Here is a 24,327-nt window from a genome sequence, read left to right as displayed (position 1 = left end):
AGGACTCAACCAATAGAATCTTCATCTCCTCAATCTGATACGTAGTTGTGAAGTCATATCTAAAGGACTGCACATTTGCTAACACGATGCTTGCGTGTAACACTGTATTAGAAATAGTGCTGTCTGTATTTCTGCGATGTTCTCAGTAGGTGCTATTCCGTCAAGACAAGTAACTTATTCGGAAACCGCGGCCGCGCCGAGGAACATTACAATATGCTGTGAACATCATAACAGCCAAACAAACCAAAGGTAATTAGTGCCTGATAATGCCATTTTTACTCCTTTTGCCATGCACTGCTAAATATGGGGTTTAGAAGTATCACGGTACCTGGTACCCACAGTCAGGATAAGAATGTTGTAAAGAATGAGGTGTCTTAGACCTAGATTCCAGGAGGGGCAAGTGAACTAATCCCTCCCCCCCCCCCCCCCCCCCAGTACCCCCTACTGCTCCCCACTCCACCACCACCCATCCTCCCTTGCGGATGCCGATGCGTAAGCCCTACGTTTTGTTACAAATAGTGGACGTATCAGGAAAAGAGGTCATGAGCGAGAAACGTATTTCATCGAGATTGATACTACGAGCAGCTATAGTGGTGGGCAAACCTTAAGGACGAAATTAACTTTCCCATGTGTCGCTTCCAAATAACGTAACTAGACGGAACTTGGACCATACATAGGAAGGGCTATTTTAGTATGGTACGGAAGATAACTGGAAGGAATGCTCAATGAGACAAACAGACATGACATTTTTATTCAAAGACAGATATTTAAATAGCCGCAGTTCATGATGGTCTCCTGGACATAACACAACGTGGAAGACGATTCTTAACAGGGTGTGTGTTCACGATGGACAGCAGTTTAGTTTAGTTTAGTTTAGTTATGTCATGTTCTGTAGATCATTTTCCCGATTATTATATCGATATGTTGTGGAAGAAGTCATATTCCACAAGTCATATATATACACACATGAATAATGATAATATTAATATTAGTGAAATTTTTACTTTTACACATGTAACTACATTATAGGTAGACATTTTTTTTCCAGTTCTGAAACAGAAACTCGCACATGGAATAGAAGGAGTTGTCAAAAAAAAATGGTTTTAAGACAGACACATTATGTTATTGGGCAAACGATCAAAGATTTTTTTTTGCTGAATAAAGTACCCCTGTTTGAGCAATTGAAAGCTTCAATAACGGATAGGAAAGGTCAATTTTCCCTCTAGTGTATGAACATCACTCTTCTTCGCAAACTGCGGTGGATTATTTGCAACGAATTTCATTAGCGAATATATGTACTTTGATGGTGCAGATAAATACCTAATTCCTTGAAAAGGTGCCTACATGACGTCCTTGGGTGAACACCACAAATTATTCTCACTGTTCTCTTTTGTGGAATCAATACTTTCTGTCTAAGTGGTGAGTTACCCCAAAAAATTGTTCCATAGGACATTATTGAGTGAAAATACGCAAATTACCTTAGGAGGCTGATCTGTTTATTAAGAGCGAAAGAAGCTACATTTAATAGTTTGAGATGCTCGGTAATACGCTTCTTCTAGTTCAAGTTGACATCAATTTGAACACCCTAAAATTTGGAGAAATCTACACTGTTAACTGAGCCCTGTTTATATGCTACATCAATTGTCAGTATGAGTCTATTCAGTGTACAGAACTGGATACAGTGAGTTTTTTCAAAATTAAGGGAGAGATCATTTTCCGAAAACCACTAAATTATTCTTTGAAAGACATCCTTAACAACACTCGTGTCATGTGCGAAAAGTACTAGTTCCACTTGCTGAACGTTAAGTGGGAGGTCATTCACATGAATAAGGAACATTAGAGGACCTAAAATTGAACCCTGTGGGACTCCTTTTGTGATAACTCCCCATTCACTACAATTTACCACCCTCGCAACATTATTCGTGCTATTCCGCACAACTTTCTGTTTTCTGTAAATTAAGTATGATTCAAACCAGCTGTGTATATAGCCTCAAATTCCATAAAACCTGAGTAATTACTTTGCAACGTGCTCCCACGTGTGGTAGAGCGTTCTACTCTTCCACCACCGTGGTTGACAACTGATGGGTGGTAGTTGGTGCACGCAGAGGTGCTGAAGTACCTTTTCCTGACTGGTCCCACACACATGCGATTGGACTTGAATCAGGGAAAGGTAAGATGTTCGACAAACATTCTCTCATTGCAAGCGCTCTTCCATCAGCGCTGATCTATGCAGTCGCGGATTGTCATCCACAGAAAACGATTCATAATGTTTTCCTTCATTTATGTGTCATTGCCAGTGAATGCTTCGATTCGGGATCATTTTAGAGTTCTGGACTTTTAAGGACGTAGCTGCATTTGTGCTCGTGAGCTGTGAGCTATATTACTAATCATCGGTATATTTTAAAGTTTTAGGATTGGTAATATTCCGCAGTTAACACTGCAGGCTACGAGCAGTGTTGATTCAAGTAAGGTGATCTGCTCTCAATTTATCAGTTTGTCAGCACCGAGTGCCGGCGCTTCAGTCCTTAGGTTGGTTAGGTTTAAGTAGTTCTGATTCTAGGGGACTGATGAACTCAGATGTTAAGTCCTATAGTGCTCAGAGCCAATAGACTTCAACGGTACAAAGAAACACAGCAGAGGAAAGAAAATATGATACTAACGTGACTATAGCAGATATTCAAAGTGACCACCATTCATCTCTTGGTACTTTGGTTGGTGAAGGCGGATCGAAAGTGGACTGTTAGAATTACTTCAGTCTCATCTGCAGTTCTTGAAGAGCATGCCACTGATAGATCAGGTGACCTGGTAGTCGGCTAGGGCCACAGCCAGACTGCAGGTCCAGGTCGAGAATTCGTCCACGTGATCAACGTGACATGCCGGTCTCTTGCCTCAGGCGTCGGGTTTTTGGCAGGACTCTGAAGAATTCTCTGATGAACTGCAACCACGTTTCGGATTGTTTTTGACTTATTCGAAACAGATCCTGTCTGACGCTATTCCCGGACTATGTGTTGCATGGCACTCTTGGCTGGCACTTTGACGCCATTACACTTTTCAGGAAGCAACTGACCATATCGTTTCAAATGGTTCAAATGGCTCTGAGCACTATGGGACTTAACATCTGAGGTCGTTAGTCCCCTAGAACTTCTTAAACCTAACTAACCTATCAAACACAACCATGCTCGAGGTAGGATTCGAACCTGTGACCTAGCGGTCTCGCGGTTCCAGATTAAAGCGCCTAGAACCTCTCGGCCACAGCGCCCGGCATATCCTGTTCGCGACTTTGTTGTTACGTACCTTCTCACAACGGACACCTGCTGCTCCACTGTGTGTACCATCATTCCCTTTGTAGTGCTCCACTCACTCTGACACAGGCCGCTCTACGCCCTGAACCGGTGCGAATCACGTTGCTGGAGCACACGTGGTGTGCGCGTGATTGGTTGTGCTTCTATGCATACATTCACGTTCAGTAGCATCTGCTCATTCAGGCCACTTTTATTTGCCCCTCCCTATATAGTCAATGGTATAATGATCTATAAATTCGCCCCTGAAGGAAAATTATCGAGTGGAAATGGAGTAACAATTTGACTTTAAGTTGCTAAGATTACGTTCCACATTGTCTCCGACTGAGCAGATGATTCACTTCAATTTATTTCACTCCTCAGGAGATTTTCATCGAAAGTCTTCCTTATTCCATCAATAGTACTGTCTCAATGTAACTGAAATTTCCAGGTCAACACTAGGTACAAACATTAGTCATTAAATGAGTTATAAATAAGATCTCTCCGAAAAAAAAAACAGAACGTAAGGAGGATTCAAATGCTGTCACAGTGGCGAACATTTTTCGTCTCATGAAATTAACATGTATTAATTCAACGGTACTACAGACTGATAATTATGTGTGCTTTCAATACATCGTTCATTGACGATTTATTTTATTCCATTCTAAATATTAATGGTGAAATTAGACATTGATATTTACATGTATCTTGTAACTTGGAATTGTAAATGTATTTTTTTAAATATTAACTGTAATTTTAGTTTTACATGTCAATGAAGTTCTATGCCCTACAGGCAGTATGTTAAAGAAAGAACTTGTGTATGTTATGAGGAAAGAAGAAGTATTTTGAAACTATATCGTAAGCAGAAGAGGGAGAAAAAGATGCTGTAATGAGAAGAAATTAAAGTGATGCTGTTTTGGATAAAATGGAGACGTACTGAAAAACGTTATTAGACATAGAGTAATGGAGTCTTCACGGTAGACGCTTGCGAGCCTGTAATCGAGCATCACGTACGTAAGTATTGAGAGACAGTAAAAACGGTTCAAGAAAACTAGCAGGTTACTGACAGAAGAAGAAGAGACGTAATTTCCGGGTAAAGAGTTAAAGTGGAGAAGAGAAGGGAAGAAATCAAGAACTGGTTAATGGCAGATAGCAAGTACAGAGCGTTAACTGGAGTTTGACTGAAATTTATCTATCAGGAGAAGTGTACAGGTATGGTGTTTACGATGCGTTAAGTTACGAGAAGCGCTGTTGAATGAGGTGGAAGATGAATTTGGACTATGTAGCGCAGACGGAATGTTACATAAAAAGTAGCTATGTGTCGGAACCTGTAAAAGACATATGCATTTTCATCTGTAACGAACTGTTCAGATCTATTTAGATTTAACTGTGAAGACATAATACATTTGTTTGTGGAAGTTTAAATAAAAGTACACTTTACTCGTCAAACATTTGTTGGCGAGTATATTGTTGTCATAAACAGTTCGTGTTTTATCCATATACCACAACTGAATTCCATTCAGAAGTTGTTCTCTCGAGAGATTACAACATTTCTGTTCGCTAAGTTGATTTTTGGAACTGTATGTTAGAATTTTCAGTTACTCTATTAAATACCTTATTTTTCAGACTGTAAGATTGTATGGACTACAAAACGCGCCTGGATCTTTAAGCATTTAAAAAAATATATTTCTACGTTTTTCTCTATTAGAGTTCAAAGCCAGACTAAAAAATCTTATTAGTTTCTAAAAACTAACTGACCTTTAAATGTCCCTGAAAGTCGTAATCTTTACTTTGTTCTTCTTCTTCTTGTTCTTCCTCTTTCTCTTCGTCGTCGTAGTATCCGTTGTCCTTCTAGTATACAAGATATCTTCGCTGCCACCGAGAGCACGTCTTATGCCACACTTCTTGAAAGATTTAACAATGATAACCTTGATCACGATTGTTTTATCCATTGACACACTTGTTTCATTGTAAGTCCCGTTAAGGATCCCTTCGTCGTTGATTCATGTTGGGTTTCATCCATCATTCATTTGTTCCATTCCTCTCTTACATATACTTTAGATGGTTTATTTATAGAGATATCAAGAGATTGCAGTTGTGAAGTAAGTTCTCCTCAAATAACAACAAGCTCTGTGTTTCCCTTTCTCAATTTCTCTTTCACAGAATTTTGGAAATGACTACTATACTGATCTAGCACAAGAAGAGAAATCGTCTTCAATATAGCACCTTTCCTTCTCTCTCACACTCTCTTCATCCATCCACGCCTTGTCATGTATGTGAACAAGAACACCTGGCGGTATTTCAGAAGGTTTAGACATTGTTTCGCACTTGCCAATGACATTAGATTAAGTTCAGCACCGTCAGCACAACATGACAAGGACAACATTGTAGTGCATTTCTTCATGTTCACTTTTTTTATCATCAGAGTTCTAGCACCTTTCATGGCAACAGCTCTGTTATTCGACACATCACATATCTGAGAAATTTCGTCCATACTCGCTATTTGGCTTCTTTCCACACTGGTTTTCTTTCAATGATGACTAATTAAAGCGACGGTAGACAACATTTTATTTTCCTACTCTTGTGGCATTTTCTGAGTTATTTTGGTTTTGGTCAATGACGCTTCATAAACCTGTAGTATCAACCAACTCCACCCTTAAAGTAGCGCTAGCTTACGAGCGTAAATCTGATAAATTTTGTATTAATTTCAAAGTCATTTTGACGGTGTCCTTGAATCCATTTCAATACGCCATCTTCTAGTTTTGGCCATATCGCATTCTATTGCACCTTTAATCTTCATTTTTTTTGTTATTCTTTACTAGCCCGCCAATCAAGAATTTTTTTTTTCCTGTTGATGGAGAGCCGAAATGCCGCCCTGCTGTTCTGTTTCCATGTTATTTTGTATATGCTATTAATTTCAGTTAATAATACGACTAACAGTTATTTTTTTTCCTTTACAAAACTACCTACTAACAAAAGTATTGCTCTGTTAACATATAACACAAACCACTTTCAGTTCTAGTTCACTGTCACCGTAGACTGCAGTGACGCAGCAAAGGCTAGACAGTGTTCTGGGTTTGTGATGGCGGAGTGTGATGGCAGTGTTAGCAAGCCAGTAAATCCCCGAAACTCATGTTCGTTGCATCGGTGCGATGCTGCTGGCAGTTGAATTCAGTGTTCCCAGACCGAGATAGGTTTTCCGCGACATCGAATTTACGGTCATTTTTGGAACTGGTGGGAATTTTAAATAAAAACTGGAATTTTTTATACTAATTTCGGGCATAAGATGCACCTGAATTTTGGAGGCGATTTTCCGAAGAAAAAAGAACGTCTTCTAGCCCGTAAAATACGGTACGAGGCGGAGCAGCGGCCATTTTTCCGCCATCTGAGCCCATTGCATCGACACCGTTCAGAGGAAACGTTCTGCTAACAGCGACGGTCGTCAAACACAAGTGGCAGCGTTACATCTTTCAAAGAATGAAAATAACAATGAAACCTATGTACGTTATAATACGACACAACCTTCAGTAAGTTAGTTCAGTTGAGTGAATTAATAGCATATCAGAACAACACTTAAATGTTTGAAAGCAAATAAAACAAGTTTAGCTTGTAGCGTGCTACAGAAACTTTGGAAAGTAAATTAGAGTCATCTGTAAACAGCACAACTGTCACTGCCTGTACATCAACAGTAATCTTTCTCGTAGGTATTTGAGACACGGCTTCCGTATATGTACACTGAGATAGACGATCATCGCATGTGAAATTTTAGCGATCTGTCACTGTTTTCACATTGTGCCTACAGGTACTGGGATTAACGTAATGATGCTAATGTTTCACAGTTCTGATGAAAAATGAAAGGGATACAGTGCCAAGTAATTGATAATAATTTCATAAATTGTATGGCTAATTATTATTATGAGCACATGGTAACCGATTCAGTCATATACGAGGGGCGTTTGAAAAGTCCGTGCAAAAATAAAAACTACTTTCGTGTTCTGGTTAAACCTGTTTTATTTTTCGATATAGTCTGCTTTTAGACTTTTACACTTCGTCCAACGCTGTTCTAATTTGTTGATCAATTCCGAATAATAGAAAGTCTGCAAAATAGCTATTAGTTGCTGCAATCACCTCCTCGTTTGAATAAAATCTTTTTTCCGCCAGCAATTTCTTTAAATTGGGGAACAAATAGTAGTCCGATGGAGCCAGGTCTGGAAAATAGGGGTGATGTGAAACTAGTTGGCATCCTATTCCCATTAATTTTGCGACCACAACTGCTGAGGTGTGTGCTGCTGCATTGTCTTGATGGAAAAGAACTTTTTACAGTCCAGTCACCGGTATTTTTCTTGCACTTCGGTTTTCGAACGGTCCAGTAACGATGAATAATATGCACCTGTAATAGTTTTGACCTTTTGTAGATAGTCGATGAGGATTTTTCCCTTGCGAATCCCAAAAGACAGTCGCCATAACTTTTCCGACAGAAGGAATGGTTTTCTCATTTTTTGGTGAAGATTCTCCCTTGGTAACCCATTGTTTTATTGTTCTTTGGTCTCAGGAGTATAGTAATTTATCCATGTTTCATCCACAGTGACGAAACGACGGCTAAGGTCCTGCGGATTCTTCCTGAACATCTGCAAACCATCCTTGCAACACTTCACACGATTTCGTTTTTGGTCAAGCGTGAGTAATCGTGTAACCCATCCTGCGGATAGCTTTCTCATGTCCAAACGTTTACGCAAAAAATTGTGTATCCGTTCATTCGAGGTGCCCACAGCACTAGCAATCTCATGCACCTTAACCCTTCTGTCATCCATCACCATATCATGGATTTTATCTATGATTTCCGGAGTCGTAACCTCCACAGGGCGTCCAGAACGTTCAGCATCACTTGTGCCCATGTGGCCACTCCGAAAATTTTGAAACCACTTATAAACGATTCTAATCGAAGGTGCAGTGTCACCGTAATGTTTATCAAGCTTCTCTTTAGTCTCCTGAGACGTTTTGCCTTTCATAAAGTGATGATTGATCACGATATGAAATTCCTTTTCGTCAATTTTTTTGACAACCACTCGACTTCCTTGATTCACACGAATGCCAAACACAACGAAATAGACCAATAAGGCTGAAACTTGGTGTGCGTTCTTTCCAAAAGATGCTACTAACTAAGCATGTACTCGACATGCGTCGTTGGTGCCACCTCTCAGACGTTGATCGGACTTTTCAAACACCCATCGTACTGCGAAGAAATAGTGAGGACTTGAGAGCTGTTTCTGTTTATTTGATAAAAAGGTGTAAGGTGCAAGAACCTTTGATCAAGTCATTAGAGAATAATTACCGCCGTTTTAGCAAATCCATTGATTATACTCTGCAAACCGTGTATCCTGCACAGTTACGATACCCTCTCCCGAGACCCACGAGAAAAACCGTCCGCGGCGCGAACGTTACAACACGTGACACTGCAGGTCTTGCGAGTGCCGGCAGCCGTCTCCGGCGGGGATCGAGTAACTACACTACTGTCCATTAAAATTGATACACCAAGAAGAAATGCAGATGATAAACAGGTATTCATTGGACAAATATACTAGAACTTACATGTGATTACATTTTCACGCAATTTGGGTGCATAGATCCTGAGAAATCAGTCCACAGAACAACCACCTACGGCCGTAATAACGGGCTTGATAAGCCTGGGCATTGAGTCAGAGTAGTGACTGGCCTATTGTGACGAACCAGTTGCTCGGCCATCACTGACCAGACGTTTTCAATTGCTGAGAGATCTGGCGAATATGGTGGCCAGGGCAGCAGTCGAATATTTTCTGTATCCAACATGCGGTCGTGAATTATCCTGCTGAAATGTAGGGTTTCGCAGGGATCGAATGAAGGGTTGAGCCACGGGTCGTAACACATCTGAAATGTAACGTCCACTTTTCAAAGCGCCGTCAATGCGAACAAGAGGTGACCGAGACGTGTAACCATCACACCAGTATGGAGATGGCGAATACACGCTTCCAATGTGCGTTCACCGCGATGTCGCCAAACACGGATGCGACCGTCATGATGCTGTAAACAGAACCTGGATTCATCCGAAAAAAATGAAGTTTTGCCATTCGCGCACCCAGGTTCGTCGTTGTATACACCATCGCTGGCGCTACTGTCTGTGATGCAGCGTCAAGGGTAACCGCAGCGATGGTCTCCGAGCTGATAGTCCGTTCTGCTGCAAACGTCGTCGAACTGTTCGTGCAGATGGTTGTTGTCTTGCAAACGTCCCCATCTGTTGACTCAGGGATCGAGACGTGGCTGCACGATCCGTTACAGCCATGCGGATAAGATGCCTGTCATCTAGACTGCTATTGATATGAGGCCGTTGGGATCGAGCACGGCGTTCCGTATTACTCTCCTGAGCCCACCGATTCCATATCCTGCTAACAGTCGTTGGACCTCGACCAACGCGAGCAACAATGTCGCGATACAATATACAGCAATCGCGATAGACTACAATCCGACCTATACCAAAGTCGTGAACGTGATTTACGCATTTCTCCTCCTTACACGAGGCATCACAACAACGTTTCACCAGGCAACGGCGCTCAACTGTTGTTTGTGTATGAGAAATCGGTTCTAAACTTTACTCATGTCAGCACGTTGTAGGTGTCACCACCGGCGCCAACCTTGTGTGAATGCTCTGAAAAGGTAACCATTTGCATATGGCAGCATCTTCTTCCTGTCGGTTAAATTTCGCGTCTGTAGCGTCATCTTCGTGGTGTAGCAATTTTATGGCCAGTAGGTTATTTCAGACAAGTTTAGCACTTCCTAACTGCTTGTTTAAACGCATGCAAGTTTTCGGTGGCACACGACAAAATTAAGACCCTTAGTGGGTATCTTTTCAGTGAAATATTGATTTTCCAAGGGCCTTGCACGAAGCCGAGCGTTCGCAAAGTGTGGCGGAGGAGCCGACTAGTGTGACGTCACAAGTTCGTTGCAGGACCCGTATGTCTCGTTGGCCCCGCCTCCTCCAAACATTCGCGAAATCAACAAAACGAAGTTCTACGTTGTTGGCACAGTTTAGACACAGACGTAGGACAAGAGTATTACCATGAGGCCGTGCACAACACTCACCTGATGCCTCCCCTCGAGGTTCCGTAGTTCAGAGTGACGTCACCGTGCCTCCAGGTTACAGCCTGCCTGCGTCGCGCCACGCACGACAGCTGGATGGTGCTGTTGGGCTCGTAGTACTTGTCGCTCAGCGGTCGGCCACGCTCGTCCACGATCTCCACCTCGGGTGCTGCCAACAGCAGTAGAGAAACACTTTTAGCACGCTTCAGCTCCTTCCAATTTCACTTCGCAGACAATGTGTAGCTCCACCTCCCAGGTTCATCTTGCAGACAACGTTTAGCTCCATTATACGTCATATCGAACCCAAAGGGTTAAATCCCATTACACTCAAATGATTATTGCCAGATCACTCTGAAATTGGCGTTTTCACTTCCGTATAACTGGATACATAGTTCTCCTTTTTATAAAAGTCTTAATTCCTTTACAACGGAATAAGGGGAGTGTTGGCAGTAGCTGTAAGGATGCTCTTCAGGCTAACAATATTTTATATATGGAATTAAATTTTCAGTGTTACAAGGGACAAGAAAATGTCTAAGAAATGGAATGAAATGAGCGTATGGCAACGTTTGCCGGGAGGCCCCTATTCGGGGAAGTTCGGCTGCCAAGTGCAAGTCTTATTTTATTCTACGCCACATTGGACTACTTGCATTCCGGTGATGAGGATGAAATGATGATAAGGACAACACAACACCCAGTCCCCGAGCGGAAAAAAATCTCCAACACGATCGTGAATCGAACCCGGCCCGCTTGCATGTGAGGCGAACACGTTACCACCTTTCTTTTTTGCATTTTATTCGTTGTTGGTCGTTGTGTTTGGTCGTTGCGGACGTCACAAAGACATCCATTCAAGTTAGTTTGTTGATCCTTCCACTCAGTTTGTTTTTTATTACAGAGGCCAACCGGCTCTCTGACCGAACACGCTAAGCTACCATGCCGGCACCACCCAGCTAAGCAGGCAGACTAAGAAAAATGAAATGTGAAACTGCGAATGTTGATTGTGTTGTGAAGTGAAAATGCTTCTTCGGCCTATGACAGAGGGTGTAACGCGTTATCTGTAATGCGAGGGTAACTAAGATACAAAAACTGCGTAAGAGGTACGGGAAAAAATGTAGTGGTGGGACGGTTGCGTGATTTGACAATGATCTGAGGTGCTTCCCTGGAGCCCTTGTCCATCGACTTCGAAAGAAGGCTAGCACTATTCTCGTAGGACTGGTAGATGTGACAACAGAGCTTTGGATTAGCGCTGCTAACCTGTTACAGTATAATTCCTATGAAATACAGATAGTATGAAAACGTATGTGGGTAAGTAAAGATTTTTGTAAGCAAGTCAGAGGCTTGGGTGTGGGGGAAGTAATGAACATACGCCGTTATTTGGCTTCTTGTGTCTTGAGAATATTTATGTTTTTGAGGGACATCCAAGCATTACGTTGCAACGGCCTTGCCGCAGTGGATACACCGGTACCCGACAGATCATCGAAGCGCTGTCGGGCATGTCCGGCACTTGGATGGGTGACCATCTGGGCCGCCATGTACTGTTGCCATTTTTCGGAGTGCACTCATCCTCGAGAGGCCAATTGAGGAGCTACTCGACCGAATAGTAGCGGCTCCAGTCAAAGAAAACCATCGTAACGACTGGGAGAGCAGTGTGCTGACCACACGCCCCTCCTGTCCGCATCCTTCTGAGGATGACACGGTGGTCGGATGGTCCCCATCGGCCACTTGTGGCCTGAAGACGGAGCGTTGAGTGCAAGTATTAGATTAAGATTTTGAATACACAGTGTATGACAGTATTATGAGATAGTTAAAGTCTGCTATATGTTTTTGTAGGAGATGTAAATATTGAATTATTAGGCAGTAGACACTGTGGTTACTGTCTACATTGTGACAGGATTTATGTTTTGCTGCTGGTACCAAAATTAGAGTCCTAATTTAGTGGTAACCATAGGATGGTATGAAAGAGCGAGCCAAGATTGAGGGAGGGCATATGCTCAGCATACAGGAGAAGATGAATGGAAGAAAATTGTATGGTGATACCAGATTTAATTAACGAAAAATTATCAGGTGAACATATCTAGCTGAAAACTGAAAGATATTTGTCTGGGCTCAGGTACCCCATCCGCTTAGAAAACGAACTTCAAGATAGCTGAGCGAATGATTTGTGATGATCGTTGTGCTGGAGCTGATGTTACTGGGCATGAGCTGAACATTTTCCACGGTTCAAAACCTGAAATCCTACATGAATATTTAAACCATCGCAAAGTTTAAGCTCGCTAAGCGGCGTATCAAGCAACACACATACACCAAGTGGAACGTTTAGAAATACCGAAACGGAAGGAGAAGGCTGTCTCAGTCACGTAATCGCCGATAAGACGTGGGCCCATCACTACAGGTCCGTCACTAGGAAATGACAAGAGTATACTGTGAAATCATACACCTTTGCTCACAGTAAAAATTCCAAACAACGCTTTTACAGGAAAGTTATTAATGATAGTGTTTTGGGTTATGAAATGTCCACATCTGTTTCATCACGCTTCCAATGATCAAACATTGCACGATGATACCTACAGTGAAGTGCTGAGAGATGCCAGGAGTAATACCTTTATTTGCATCAACACAAATATTTCCCTTTTTAAGACAATATTAAGTCAACTATCTACATCTACATCTACATCTACATCCGTACTCCGCAAGCCACCTGACGGTGTGTGGCGGAGGGTACCCTGAGTACCTCTATCGGTTCTCCCTTCTATTCCAGTCTCGTATTGTACGTGAAAAGAAGGATTGTCGGTATGCTTCTGTGTGGGCTCTAATCTCTCTGATTTTATCCTCATGGTCTCTTCGCGAGATATACGTAGGAGGGAGCAATATACTGCTTGACTCTTCGGTGAAGGTATGTTCTCGAAACTTCAACAAAAGCCCGTACCGAGGTACTGAGCGTCTCTCCTGCAGAGTCTTCCACTGGAGTTTATCTATCATCTCCGTAACGCTTTCGCAATTACTAAATGATCCTGTAACGAAGCGCGCTGCTCTCCGTTGGATCTTCTCTATCTCTTCTATCAACCCTACCTGGTGCGGATCCACACTGCTGAGCAGTATTCAAGCAATGGGCGAACAAGCGTACTGTAACCTACTTCCTTTGTTGTCGGATTGCATTTCCTTAGGATTCTTCCAATGAATCTCAGTCTGGCATCTGCTTTACCGACGATCAACTTTATATGATCATTCCATTTTAAATCACTCCTAATGCATACTCCCAGATAATTTATGGAATTAACTGCTTCCAGTTGCTGACCTGCTATTTTGTAGCTAAATGATAAGGGACCTATCTTTCTATGTATTCGCATCACATTACACTTCGCTACATTGAGATTCAATTGCCATTCCGTGCACCATGCGTCAATTCGCTGCAGATCCTCCTGCATTTCAGTACAATTTTCCATTGTTGCAACCTCTCGATACACCACAGCATCATCTGCAAAAAGCCTCAGTGAACTTCCGATGTCATCCACCAGGTCATTTATGTATATTGTGAATAGCAACGGTCCTATGACACTCCCCTGCGGCACACCTGAAATCACTCTTACTTCGGAAGACTTCTCTCCATTGAGAATGACGTGCTGCGTTCTGTTATCTAGGAACTCCTCAATCCAATCACACAATTGATCTGATAGTCCGTATGCTCTTACTTTGTTCATTAAACGACTATGGGGAACTGTGTCAAACGCCTTGCGGAAGTCAAGAAACACGGCATCTACCTGTGAACCCGTGTCTAAGGCCCTCTGAGTCTCGTGGACGAATAGCGCGAGCTGGGTTTCACACGATCGTCTTTTTCGAAACCCATGCTGATTCCTACAGAGTAGATTTCTAGTCTCCAGAAAAGACATAATACTCGAACATAATACGTGTTCCAAAATTCTACAACTGATCGACGTTAGAGATATAGGTCTATAGTTCTGCACATCTGTTCGACGTCCCTTCTTGAGAACGGGGATGACCTGTGCCCTTTTCCAATCCTTTGGAACGCTTCGCTCTTCTAGAGACCTACGGTACACCGCTGCAAGAAGGGGGGCAAGTTCCTTCGCGTACTCTGTGTAAAATCGAACTGGTATCCCATCAGGACCAGCGGCCTTTCCTCTTTTGAGCGATTTTAATTGTTTCTCTATCCCTCTGTCGTCTACTTCGATATCTACCATTTTGTCAACTGTGCGACAATCTAGAGAAGGAAGCACAGTGCAGTCTTCCTCTGTGAAACAGCTTTGGAAGAAGACATTTAGTAATTCGGCCTTTAGTCTGTCATCCTCTGTTTCAGTACCATTTTGGTCACAGAGTGTCTGGACATTTTGTTTTGATCCACCTACCGCTTTGACATAGGACCAAAATTTCTTAGGATTTTCTGCCAAGTCAGTACATAGAACGTTACTTTCGAATTCATTGAAAGCCTCTCGCATAGCCCTCCTCACACTACATTTCGCTTCGCGTAATTTTTGTTTGTCAGCAAGGCTTTGGCTATGTTTATGTTTGCTGTGAAGTTCCCTTTGCTTCCGCAGCAGTTTTCTAACTCGGTTGTTGTACCACGGTGGCTCTTTTCCATCTCTTACGATCTTGCTTGGCACATACTCATCTAACGCATATTGTACCATGGTTTTGAACTTTGTCCACTGATCCTCAACACTATCTGCACTTGAGACAAAACTTTTGTGTTGAGCCGTCAGGTACTCTGTAATCTGCTTTTTGTCACTTTTGCTAAACAGAAAAATCTTCCTACCTTTTTTAATATTTCTATTTACGGCTGAAATCATCGACGCAGTAACCGCTTTATGATCGCTGATTCCCTGTTCTGCATTAACTGATTCAAATAGTTCGGGTCTGTTTGTCACCAGAAGGTCTAATATATTATCGCCACGAGTCGGTTTTCTGTTTAACTGCTCAAGGTAGTTTTCAGATAAAGCACTTAAAAATATTTCACTGGATTCTTTGTCCCTGCCACCCGTTATGAACGTTTGAGTCTCCCAGTCTATATCCGGCAAATTAAAATCTCCACCCAGAACTATAACATGGTGGGGAAATCTACTCGAAATATTTTCCAAATTATTCTTCAGGTGCTGAGCCACAACAGCTGCTGAGCCCGGGGGCCTATAGAGACATCCAATTACCATGTCTGAGCCTGCTTTAACCGTGACCTTCACCCAAATCATTTCACAATTCGAATCTCCGTCAATTTCCTTCGATACTATTGCACTTCTTATCGCTATAAACACGCCTCCCCCTTCACGGTCCAGCCTATCTCTGCGGTATACATTCCAATCAGAGTTTAGGATTTCATTACTGTTTACGTCTGGTTTCAGCCAACTTTCTGTTCCTAGTACTATATGGGCGTTGTGACCGTTTATTAATGAGAGCAGTTCTGGGACCTTTCTATAGACGCTTCTGCAGTTTACTATTAGCACATTAATATTGTTATTCCTTGTTGCATTTTGCCTACTCCTGCCTTGCCGCGTCTCAGGAGGCGTCTTGTCGGGCCTAGGGAGGGAATTCTCTAACCTAAAAAAAAAAAAAAAAACCCATGTGCACTCCACACGTACTCCGCTACCCTCGTAGCCGCTTCCGGCGTGTAGTGCACGCCTGACCTATTCAGGGGGACCCTACATTTCTCCACCCGATAGCGGAGGTCGAGAAATTTGCACCCCAGCTCTCCGCAGAATATTTAATACATCGGAAAGTAAGGTACTAGAATGACGGTCCCTGTACATCTAAACTAGTAGTATGTGGTAAGAGAGTTTATACTGCAGTTGATGGTGTATTTAACATTTTCTTCATTAAGCTTTCCCTCTTTGATCGTGTGTCTCTTAATAATCAATATACTATGCCTAAAAACTAATCTCATACGTCTGATGAGGGATACATTAAAGCAAATTGTTTCCTAAGGACCTTGTGCGTATGTACGCACAGTAGATTAGGGCTGAAACTGGTTTGGTATTCATCAATTTTCTGTCCATGTTGGTGCCGTAATCTTTGGACGAGATAAACTGACAAACAATGAATACACTGCTTGAAGATACACTGCCTGACTGAAAAAGTTCTGCACCCAGAACCGGAGGAAGGAACGAAATGACATGCTATTGACGTTATTTTAGTAATTAAAAAATCTAGATTATGTACAAAGAACTTGACTTTGTGAGGCCACACATCAGTATGACGTTGCAACCCCTTTGGTGTGGCTGCATGCGCTAATTCGGTTGGACAGGGTGTCATAAGGCGAATGGAACCTGAGACAAGCTGGCCTACAACTTTGAATAACTACTTTTTGATATTCCAGATTGTCGTCTGAACTGGTCCAATATAGGTTCTATAGCGGGACTCATACATGTTCTATGGATCTTGATACCAAAGTGAGTACCTCAACATCACGAATACATCATACGTTTGTTTGCATGGCCATCTTCCGCAGCAGCTGTGAAAATCAGTTACTATTCCTTATCCATTTTGAGCTGACTGCAGTTTAATTAAAGAGAATTACACCAGACGCTTTACGCTTTTATTTGTAAAGCATCTTCCGTGGTTATTCTTCTAATTGGATACTTACATTTGTTCATTTTGATTGTTTTAGGCTGAAAACACTGTTTTGTTTGTAAAGCTGGTGTAAAAGTCACTTACGGTGTTTCTTTACATATTCTGCTTATTCCCTCCTTGCTAGCGGCGGTTGGTGTCGAAAGACTTAGGTTCATATATGCACTTGGCAGTTTTTGCCATTCTTCTGGATTCACTGCACTTCTATAAACTGTTTTTCCCTCTGCACATCAACAGTGTATATGTCTGTTTGTTTTCGTTCACCTATGAGTGTTGCCAACCTTTGAAACTACTTTCTTTTGTGTGTGTGTGTGTGTGTGTGTGTGTGTGTGTGTGTGTGTGTTAGTGTAATGAGTGACATTATGTTAGGTTGAGATGTGAGAGGGGTTGGAGGGGAGGGAGTAATGTTGCTTATATATATATATATATTTTTTGGGGGAGGGGCGGGGTTAGTGACGGATGGTGTGATTTGTGTGGTGGTGTTAATGGCAGCCTACACCTGAGACTCGGATTCTTTAATCTGGCTATTAAACATCTCAGAACAATGGCGCAGAATGTCGTAGAATGTTGCAGGAAGTCCACTACGTCAACTGGGATGGCGGCAGCAGATGTGAAAGTGTCACTATGTGCTTGGTGCACAATACGGTAGCCATCACTTGTTGTGATAAGACGTGGTCGACCGAAACCTTGAGGACGTGTATGCCTGCCCTCTTCGTTCAAATGGGACGAATACATCACAAATCTGCATATTGGATGATTCAAACAACCGATTAAATGGAGTGACACAATGAGGCCCCTTTCAAACTTTGTTAGATACTGACAACGCTGTCTGACACAAGTACGTGGCCAATCCGTGTTCTTGATAGTGATCAGTAAATATTCGAGTCTATTAGCGTCCCTTATATTTCTATGGCCTACCAAAACTGGTAATAACACTAAATATGAACAACACTAACGAACCCTGGTGGCCACTCTGTGTGTCACAACAGATCTGTAATCAGTTATATACTCGCCCTGTACCATATTACATTGACTTCAGATCAAGTATTTCGGGTTCGTCACTTTTTCTCTGGGGCAGCATAATTTTTCAAGATTAAACTTTGCAATAAAAAGCGACTAGTTTACAAGATATACTGACGATGTTAACTTTGTCGAAGCTCGAAATGTGAATGGCACGACAAACCAAGCAACCTAACATATGATACTATTTGATGACTTATGTTACCAGAGCCGAGTTCTCTTCGGGTAGACCATTATTGACTGGCTTCACGTTCTTATTTGTAGTTCATGTGCAAATCCTTTTAAACTTCTCAGTTATAAATCATCTCATATTTGTCTCGTATTCTAATATTTACTGGCTGAGTCTGCCGTTCTACGATCAGTTGATAAGGAAGGAGAAGGCTTGTTTTAATTTTTTAAATTTCGTGCACATCACTGTTTTCTCAACAATCTCTAGTACACTTGGCAGTCATAGGATGTTTTGCCTTATGAACAGCTATTACTTCAGGTACGTTTCGCACTGCCACACACGGCAGTCACCTCCCCTTGAAACAGTAGTGTGGTGCCTGTGCTACGTGTCACGCCCAGCTATCGATCGGAGGGCCTCTATAGCCGCCGTGGAATGCAGCACAAAAGCTACGCATTCTTCCCTACGGATTACCAAAGCCTCCAACTCCTGTAAGAATCCTTTGTTTCACGCTCTGCCAAGGGCTTCTGGAACTGCAGAGTGGCTCTTGGGTGTCCGCTGTAGTATAAAAACGTATTCGCAAATGTAGAAAATTCATTGTACCATTGGTCTCTCGAATCTGAGTTACGATATGCTCATAAACGTCGTTTGGCTAGCGTACTTTGTTATCAATATACCTCGTGCATAAGGAGTTACTACGGCTGATTCTACATCCAGTTATAGTTTCTATGGTGGATTACTATTTCTGCTAAAGTACAGCAAATACACTTTCTGGACATTAATATGCGGTGTGTGCACTCTTGGCTTTTATGACTCCTGGAAGTCTGTCGTTCGACTATTGTATGTATTAAACCGGGGGACCTAGAAACGACGGAGAGGCTTCGCCCCGCCGTAGCCCTCAGTGGTTCTCAACCTCACAACAGGTCACAGCAGTCAAACCATCCCAGCACCCAGTGCCCCCCCCCCCCCCCTAGGCAGTACCCCCCCCCCCCCCCCCCCCTAGGGAAACGTCTCATACTAGACGAGTTTAACCCAAAATATTGCTGTGTGGTAGATTAATGTTGGTGTAGACGTAAGTGGAAATGGTGTTTGTGCAGCAGTCGCTGACACAGTGTAACTGAGGCCTAATAAGGGGAACCAGCTCGCATTCGCCGAGGTAGACGGAATACCGCCTTAAAAACCATCCACAGGCTGGCTGGCATACCGGACCTCGACACTAATCTGCCAGGAGGATTCCCACTCGGGAAGCAGCCCGTTAGACCGCGCGGCGACTTTAAGAAATTGTGTATTGGGCATTACTTTATTTGTTCTACGTGCGTGTCGTGCAGTGGAGCAGTAAGAATGTTCCTTACATCCAGGACCTGTCAACCTTCCGTTCGCGGACGTCGCTAAATTCTTGGGTCTTATGTTTGACACAAAACTGTGCTGGTCCTCCCACGTTTCCTATCTTTCGGCTCGCTGTCTGCGATCCCTCAATACCCTCCGAGTCATGAATGGCACCTCTTGGGGAGCGGACCGAGGGGTCCTTCTCTGCCTCTATCTCGCCTCAGTGCGCTCGAAATTGGACTATGGAAGCATATTTTACTTCTATGCTCGGCCGTCTATTCTTCGGCGTCTCGACTCTATCCACCACCGTGGATTACGTGGAGCTTTTTACACCAGCCCTGTGGAAAGCCTTTATGCTGAGACTGCTGAACCTCCGCTGTCCAATCGGCGAGCTGTCCTTCTGAGTCCTTATGTCTTCCACGCTTGCTAATCCGGCCCATGACATTTTTTCGACGCCTCCTTGGATTTAGGTTATTCAGGCCGCCCTTCCTCTCTACTACCACCGGGAGTCCGCTTCCGTCAGCTGCTCCATTCTCTTCCCTTCCACTTTCCTAAAACTTTCTTGACAACTTGGGTACAGCACCACCTTGGCTCCGGCCCCGGACCTCCCTGCTCCGTGACCTTTGGCAGTTTCTCAAGGATGGTACCCCTTCCCTTGTTTATCGCCGGGCATTTGCTGCTCTATGGGCACAAATGAAGGATGCCACATTTTTTTACACTGATGGCTCAAAAACATCGTTTGGTGTTGGGAGTGCCTACATTATTGGCGACACCCCAAATCGATTTCGGTTTCCCGACCGGTTTACACTGCGGAGCTTTACGCTGTTCTCCAGGCTGTCTGATACATTCGTCGCCATCAGCGGATACAGTAAGTTATCTGCTCAGATTCGCTCAGCTCTCTCCTCAGTCTCCAAGCTCTCTACCCTGTCCACCCTCTGGTCCACCGGATTCAGCCCTGCCTCCACTTGCTCCACTTGGGGGACGTTTCTGTGGCGTTCCTCTGGATCCCAGGACATGTTGCTGTCTGTGGAAATGAGGCGGCCGATATAGCGGCCAAGGCTGCAGTCTCTCTTATTCGGCCAGCTATTCGCATGATACCCTTTGGCACTGTACGGAGTGTTTATGTCGTCGTGTTGCTCTTTTATGGCACGCACATTGGTCGACACTTCCCAATAATAAATTGCGTTACGTGAAAGCTCTTCCCTGTGCTTGGACCTCTTCCTCCCGGACTCGTCGTCGGGAGGAGGTAATTTTTAGCCATCGACATCTTTTAAGCGGCGATTCTCCTCCACTCTGTCCCCACAGCTCTCAACTCTGGACGGTGAGACACGTTTTACTTGAGTGCCCCTATTTTACTCCGTTACGCGCCCGTCTACAGCTGTCGCCTGATACATCTTCCATTTTAGCAGATGACACGCGCTCAGCCGATGGCGTTCTCGAGTTCATTAGTGCCAGTGAGATGACGTCAGTCATTTGATGCTCTTTTTGGGGACAAACAACCCTCCTTCTACAGTGGTGACGGCGGCGGTGCACAAATGCTGCGCAGCTAGCGCCATTCGACGGCCAACACCGCGGTTCCTGGTGTGTCCGCTGTGCCGTGCGTGTGATCATTGCTTGTACAGCCCTCTCGCAGTGTCCGGAGCAAGTATGGTGGGTATGACACACCGCTGTCAATGTGTTCTTTTTTCCATTTCCAGGAGTGTATATCCTGTTGCGATTATGACCTTATAACGAAATAACTGAACGAATAATGTACGATATGAATGTAGTTAAAACGCATTATTTCAATCTTCAGTCACTGACAAATGAAGTTCATTTTCACGGAATGAGCTAAGATCTTTTATCAAGGGCCCTACCACTGTACATCGTAGATTGAGACCAGGGTCAACGTTTTATGAGGAACAACTAATACTTATTGAATGATTCAGACTAACTTACACGCCCAAGAAGAATATTGTTTTATGCCTATTATTGAATTTTAATAGACTGGTTAGATTATTCAGAAAAAGTTATTTAATTCTGAAAAGTGCTAGTAGTCAGAATTATAGTTTCGTTTTTCTAATACGTCTCCTCTATGTAGTTGTAAAAGAATATTTTGAAGTGCCACGGATTAGAAAATATACCAATGTATATTAATATTATAAAACATCATTTCCAATTGTAAATTCTAACACAGGAACCAACTGTTCCTTAGTTCCGTTGAGTGGGTGGTTAAGCAACATTCATGGTTGTCTGGGCAGTAGAAAACAATTAATAACTGAATTTTACAATTTCTAGATAGTTTTCCATTCCTTAACTGACTCTTCCTCCAGTGAGACGAATCCGCAGATACTCAGAAGACTAACAACGTACAGCTAAAATGTGCCAAGTATCAGATAACGTTGTGGTCGTGAAGGGACAGTACACGGCAGCAACATAAGAAGCTATATTCCTTATCGCTGTTTCATTTCGTTAAACGGCCTGTTTCACTTTTCTTTCATTTCATTTATAGGAAACTTAAAGAACTCTTGCCTAATATTTTTTTCAAATCTTCGAATTACTGTTCGGGATATGTGAACAAACATTTTCCAGAGTGCACAGTGGTGCACAAGATATGATGTGCAGAGTGCATTAGACTCTGTGGAATATACATCTTCCGTGTTTGTTGATGGGGAAACGTAATATAATTTGGTAGTCAAATGTGTTGTGCGAATGAAGCATAAGTTTATTTTGTCCCTTAAATAGTTGTTAACTGTCATTTAGCTGCGCTCATCTGCATAAACTGCAACAATAACACATTCCGCCGCGTGGGATTAGCCGAGCGGTCTTGGGCGCTTCAGTCATGGGCTGTGCGGCTGGTCCTGGCGGAGGTTCGAGTCCTCCCTCGGGCATGGGTGTATATGTTTGTCCTTAGGATAATTTAGGTGAACTAGTGTGTAAGCTTAGGGACTGATACCCTTAGCAGTTAAGGCCCACAAGATTAAAAAAAGAAGACAAATTTCGCAAAAAAAAAGAAAAAAAAAGATTTATGGACTCCAGGTACTGATTGATCCGGTTATGTGTGCATCGTTGTATCTGGTTCTCTGTACGTGGAGTGCATATGGACCTGAAGATGACATTAATGCTGCTCGAATGAATAAAATAACAACTTGTGAAAACATGTGGCTGTTTGGTAATTTATCGTTGGTAGAAGTTTTAGAAGCAGGTCGTACATTTTACAGTTCACTACAGTGCTCACGAGACAATCACGCTTGTCGGTACTTTTTGTCTTCCACAGCCTCATCGGCGCTCATTAAAGAGTAGCTAATGAGGGGCCACTAACGAGTGAGGAAAAGAAAGTATCGAGAATCAAGTTAACAATTAGATATCGTTTCCCGAGTAACTTTTTTTTAAAAGATTTCGTTTGACTGTGTCACTGTCACAGCCTCCAGTTAATTTTGTCCTCCTTTCCAGTAGAGTAATTTTCCTTGTCTTTAAGCTGCCAGAATTTCATTTCCGTCTTCTTTAAGTAAAAACGTCTTTCTCTTTTTCGCAAAGGGAAAAAGTCCATCAGCTCTTTAACTAAGAATTGGTCTCCTCTAATACACTGGAATACACAGATTTCATCTGTCTTCGTCAAAATGTTATTATCTCTTTTCTTTGTAGAGCAGTAAATTTTAGACCTTGCATTGCATTACGACATGTCACGACTTTTTCTTCTAAGTTTAATAACGGGTGTTTAATATCTTCATATCTGCAGTTATCTTCAGCGAAAACAGCGTACAATATGTTTAGTAAAGCTGTAGCAATGTAACTGATTGACTGACGTATTTGTTTCACATTATGTGTTTAGCTTTATGCAAAAGAGTATCAGAAATGATACTTTGTTACAAAATTCATAGTTTATCTTCTCATCGTAACAAACAGGTTTCGCTGTTGAAAGTGACACACGAAGCCCTTTTAGTAATCCTGATACGTATTTTATTCATATCAGAATCCTAACACTGACGACTGAACAGGTAGTTCGTCATTATCAAAAGGGGTTTCTACAGCATAATCAACTATACATCAAAATTCTATTTTTAGGCAAAATGAGACAAGCATATGGAGTTCAACAGATGCACTCTGGTAACAATTACAGTCTACTTCAAAGGGTATGACACTGTCCAAAGACTGGACCTGTATAATACGATAAGAGAATGTGTTGCTCAAACCAAGTTATTGCGGACAGTACGATCGAAACAGCAGAGGTATCAGAGTAGGTGAAATACCACAGACATCCATTAAGTTAGTAATACACTTACGTTCACAAAAGGGGACTACTATCTCTCTAATACTCATAAGCATCGCAAAAGTTTCCTACATTTTTGTATGTTTTTCACTTCATAGGAACAGTTACATTCACACAGATTGCCGAACTGTCCAAGATAAACATTTCAATAATGGACAACAACAAGAAATGTGACACTTTGAATGGATGAACTAATGTTTAGCTATGCGTGATGTCATTGCAGTCCTGACAGAGACTAAAGCTGAGATGGGGAAGACAGAGAAGGAATGCAGAGAAGATGGTGTTCAAAATGGCTCCAAGCACTAGGGACTTACCATCTGAGGTAATGTCCTCTAGACTTGGACTTACTTAAACCTAAACAACATAAGGAAATCACACACATCCATGTCCGAGGCAGGATCCGAACCTGAGACCATGGCAGTGACCGTAGCTGAAGCGCCTAGAACGGCTCGGCCACAGCGGACGGCAAGATGGTGTGATGGCTTAAGAGGAGCATTGCAGTGATTGCCATTACGAGCTGCAGACTTGAGTTAATCTACGCTAGAAAACGTTTAGTAATATAACTGGGTGTGAAATGTCGGGAGCTTGAACTTAGTAAGAAAGATAGAAAA

General features: G+C 42.7%; 1 protein-coding gene across 2 annotated transcripts in view; it reads right to left on the bottom strand.

The window, feature by feature from the left end:
* The window catches only part of LOC126354543 (uncharacterized), a 426,012-nt gene that overhangs the window by 43,284 nt on the left and 358,401 nt on the right, over positions 1-24,327 (bottom strand). For both annotated transcript variants that reach the window (XM_050004275.1, XM_050004274.1), the window contains one exon: positions 10,392-10,557. In XM_050004275.1, the coding sequence (XP_049860232.1) occupies positions 10,392-10,557 (166 nt within the window). The remainder of the gene's footprint in view (positions 1-10,391; positions 10,558-24,327) is intronic.

Source organism: Schistocerca gregaria, chromosome 3, assembly GCF_023897955.1.
Source record: "Schistocerca gregaria isolate iqSchGreg1 chromosome 3, iqSchGreg1.2, whole genome shotgun sequence".
Taxonomy (NCBI): domain Eukaryota; kingdom Metazoa; phylum Arthropoda; class Insecta; order Orthoptera; family Acrididae; genus Schistocerca; species Schistocerca gregaria.
Note: the sequence above shows the minus strand (reverse complement) of the source record. Positions and strands in the feature narration are given on the sequence as shown.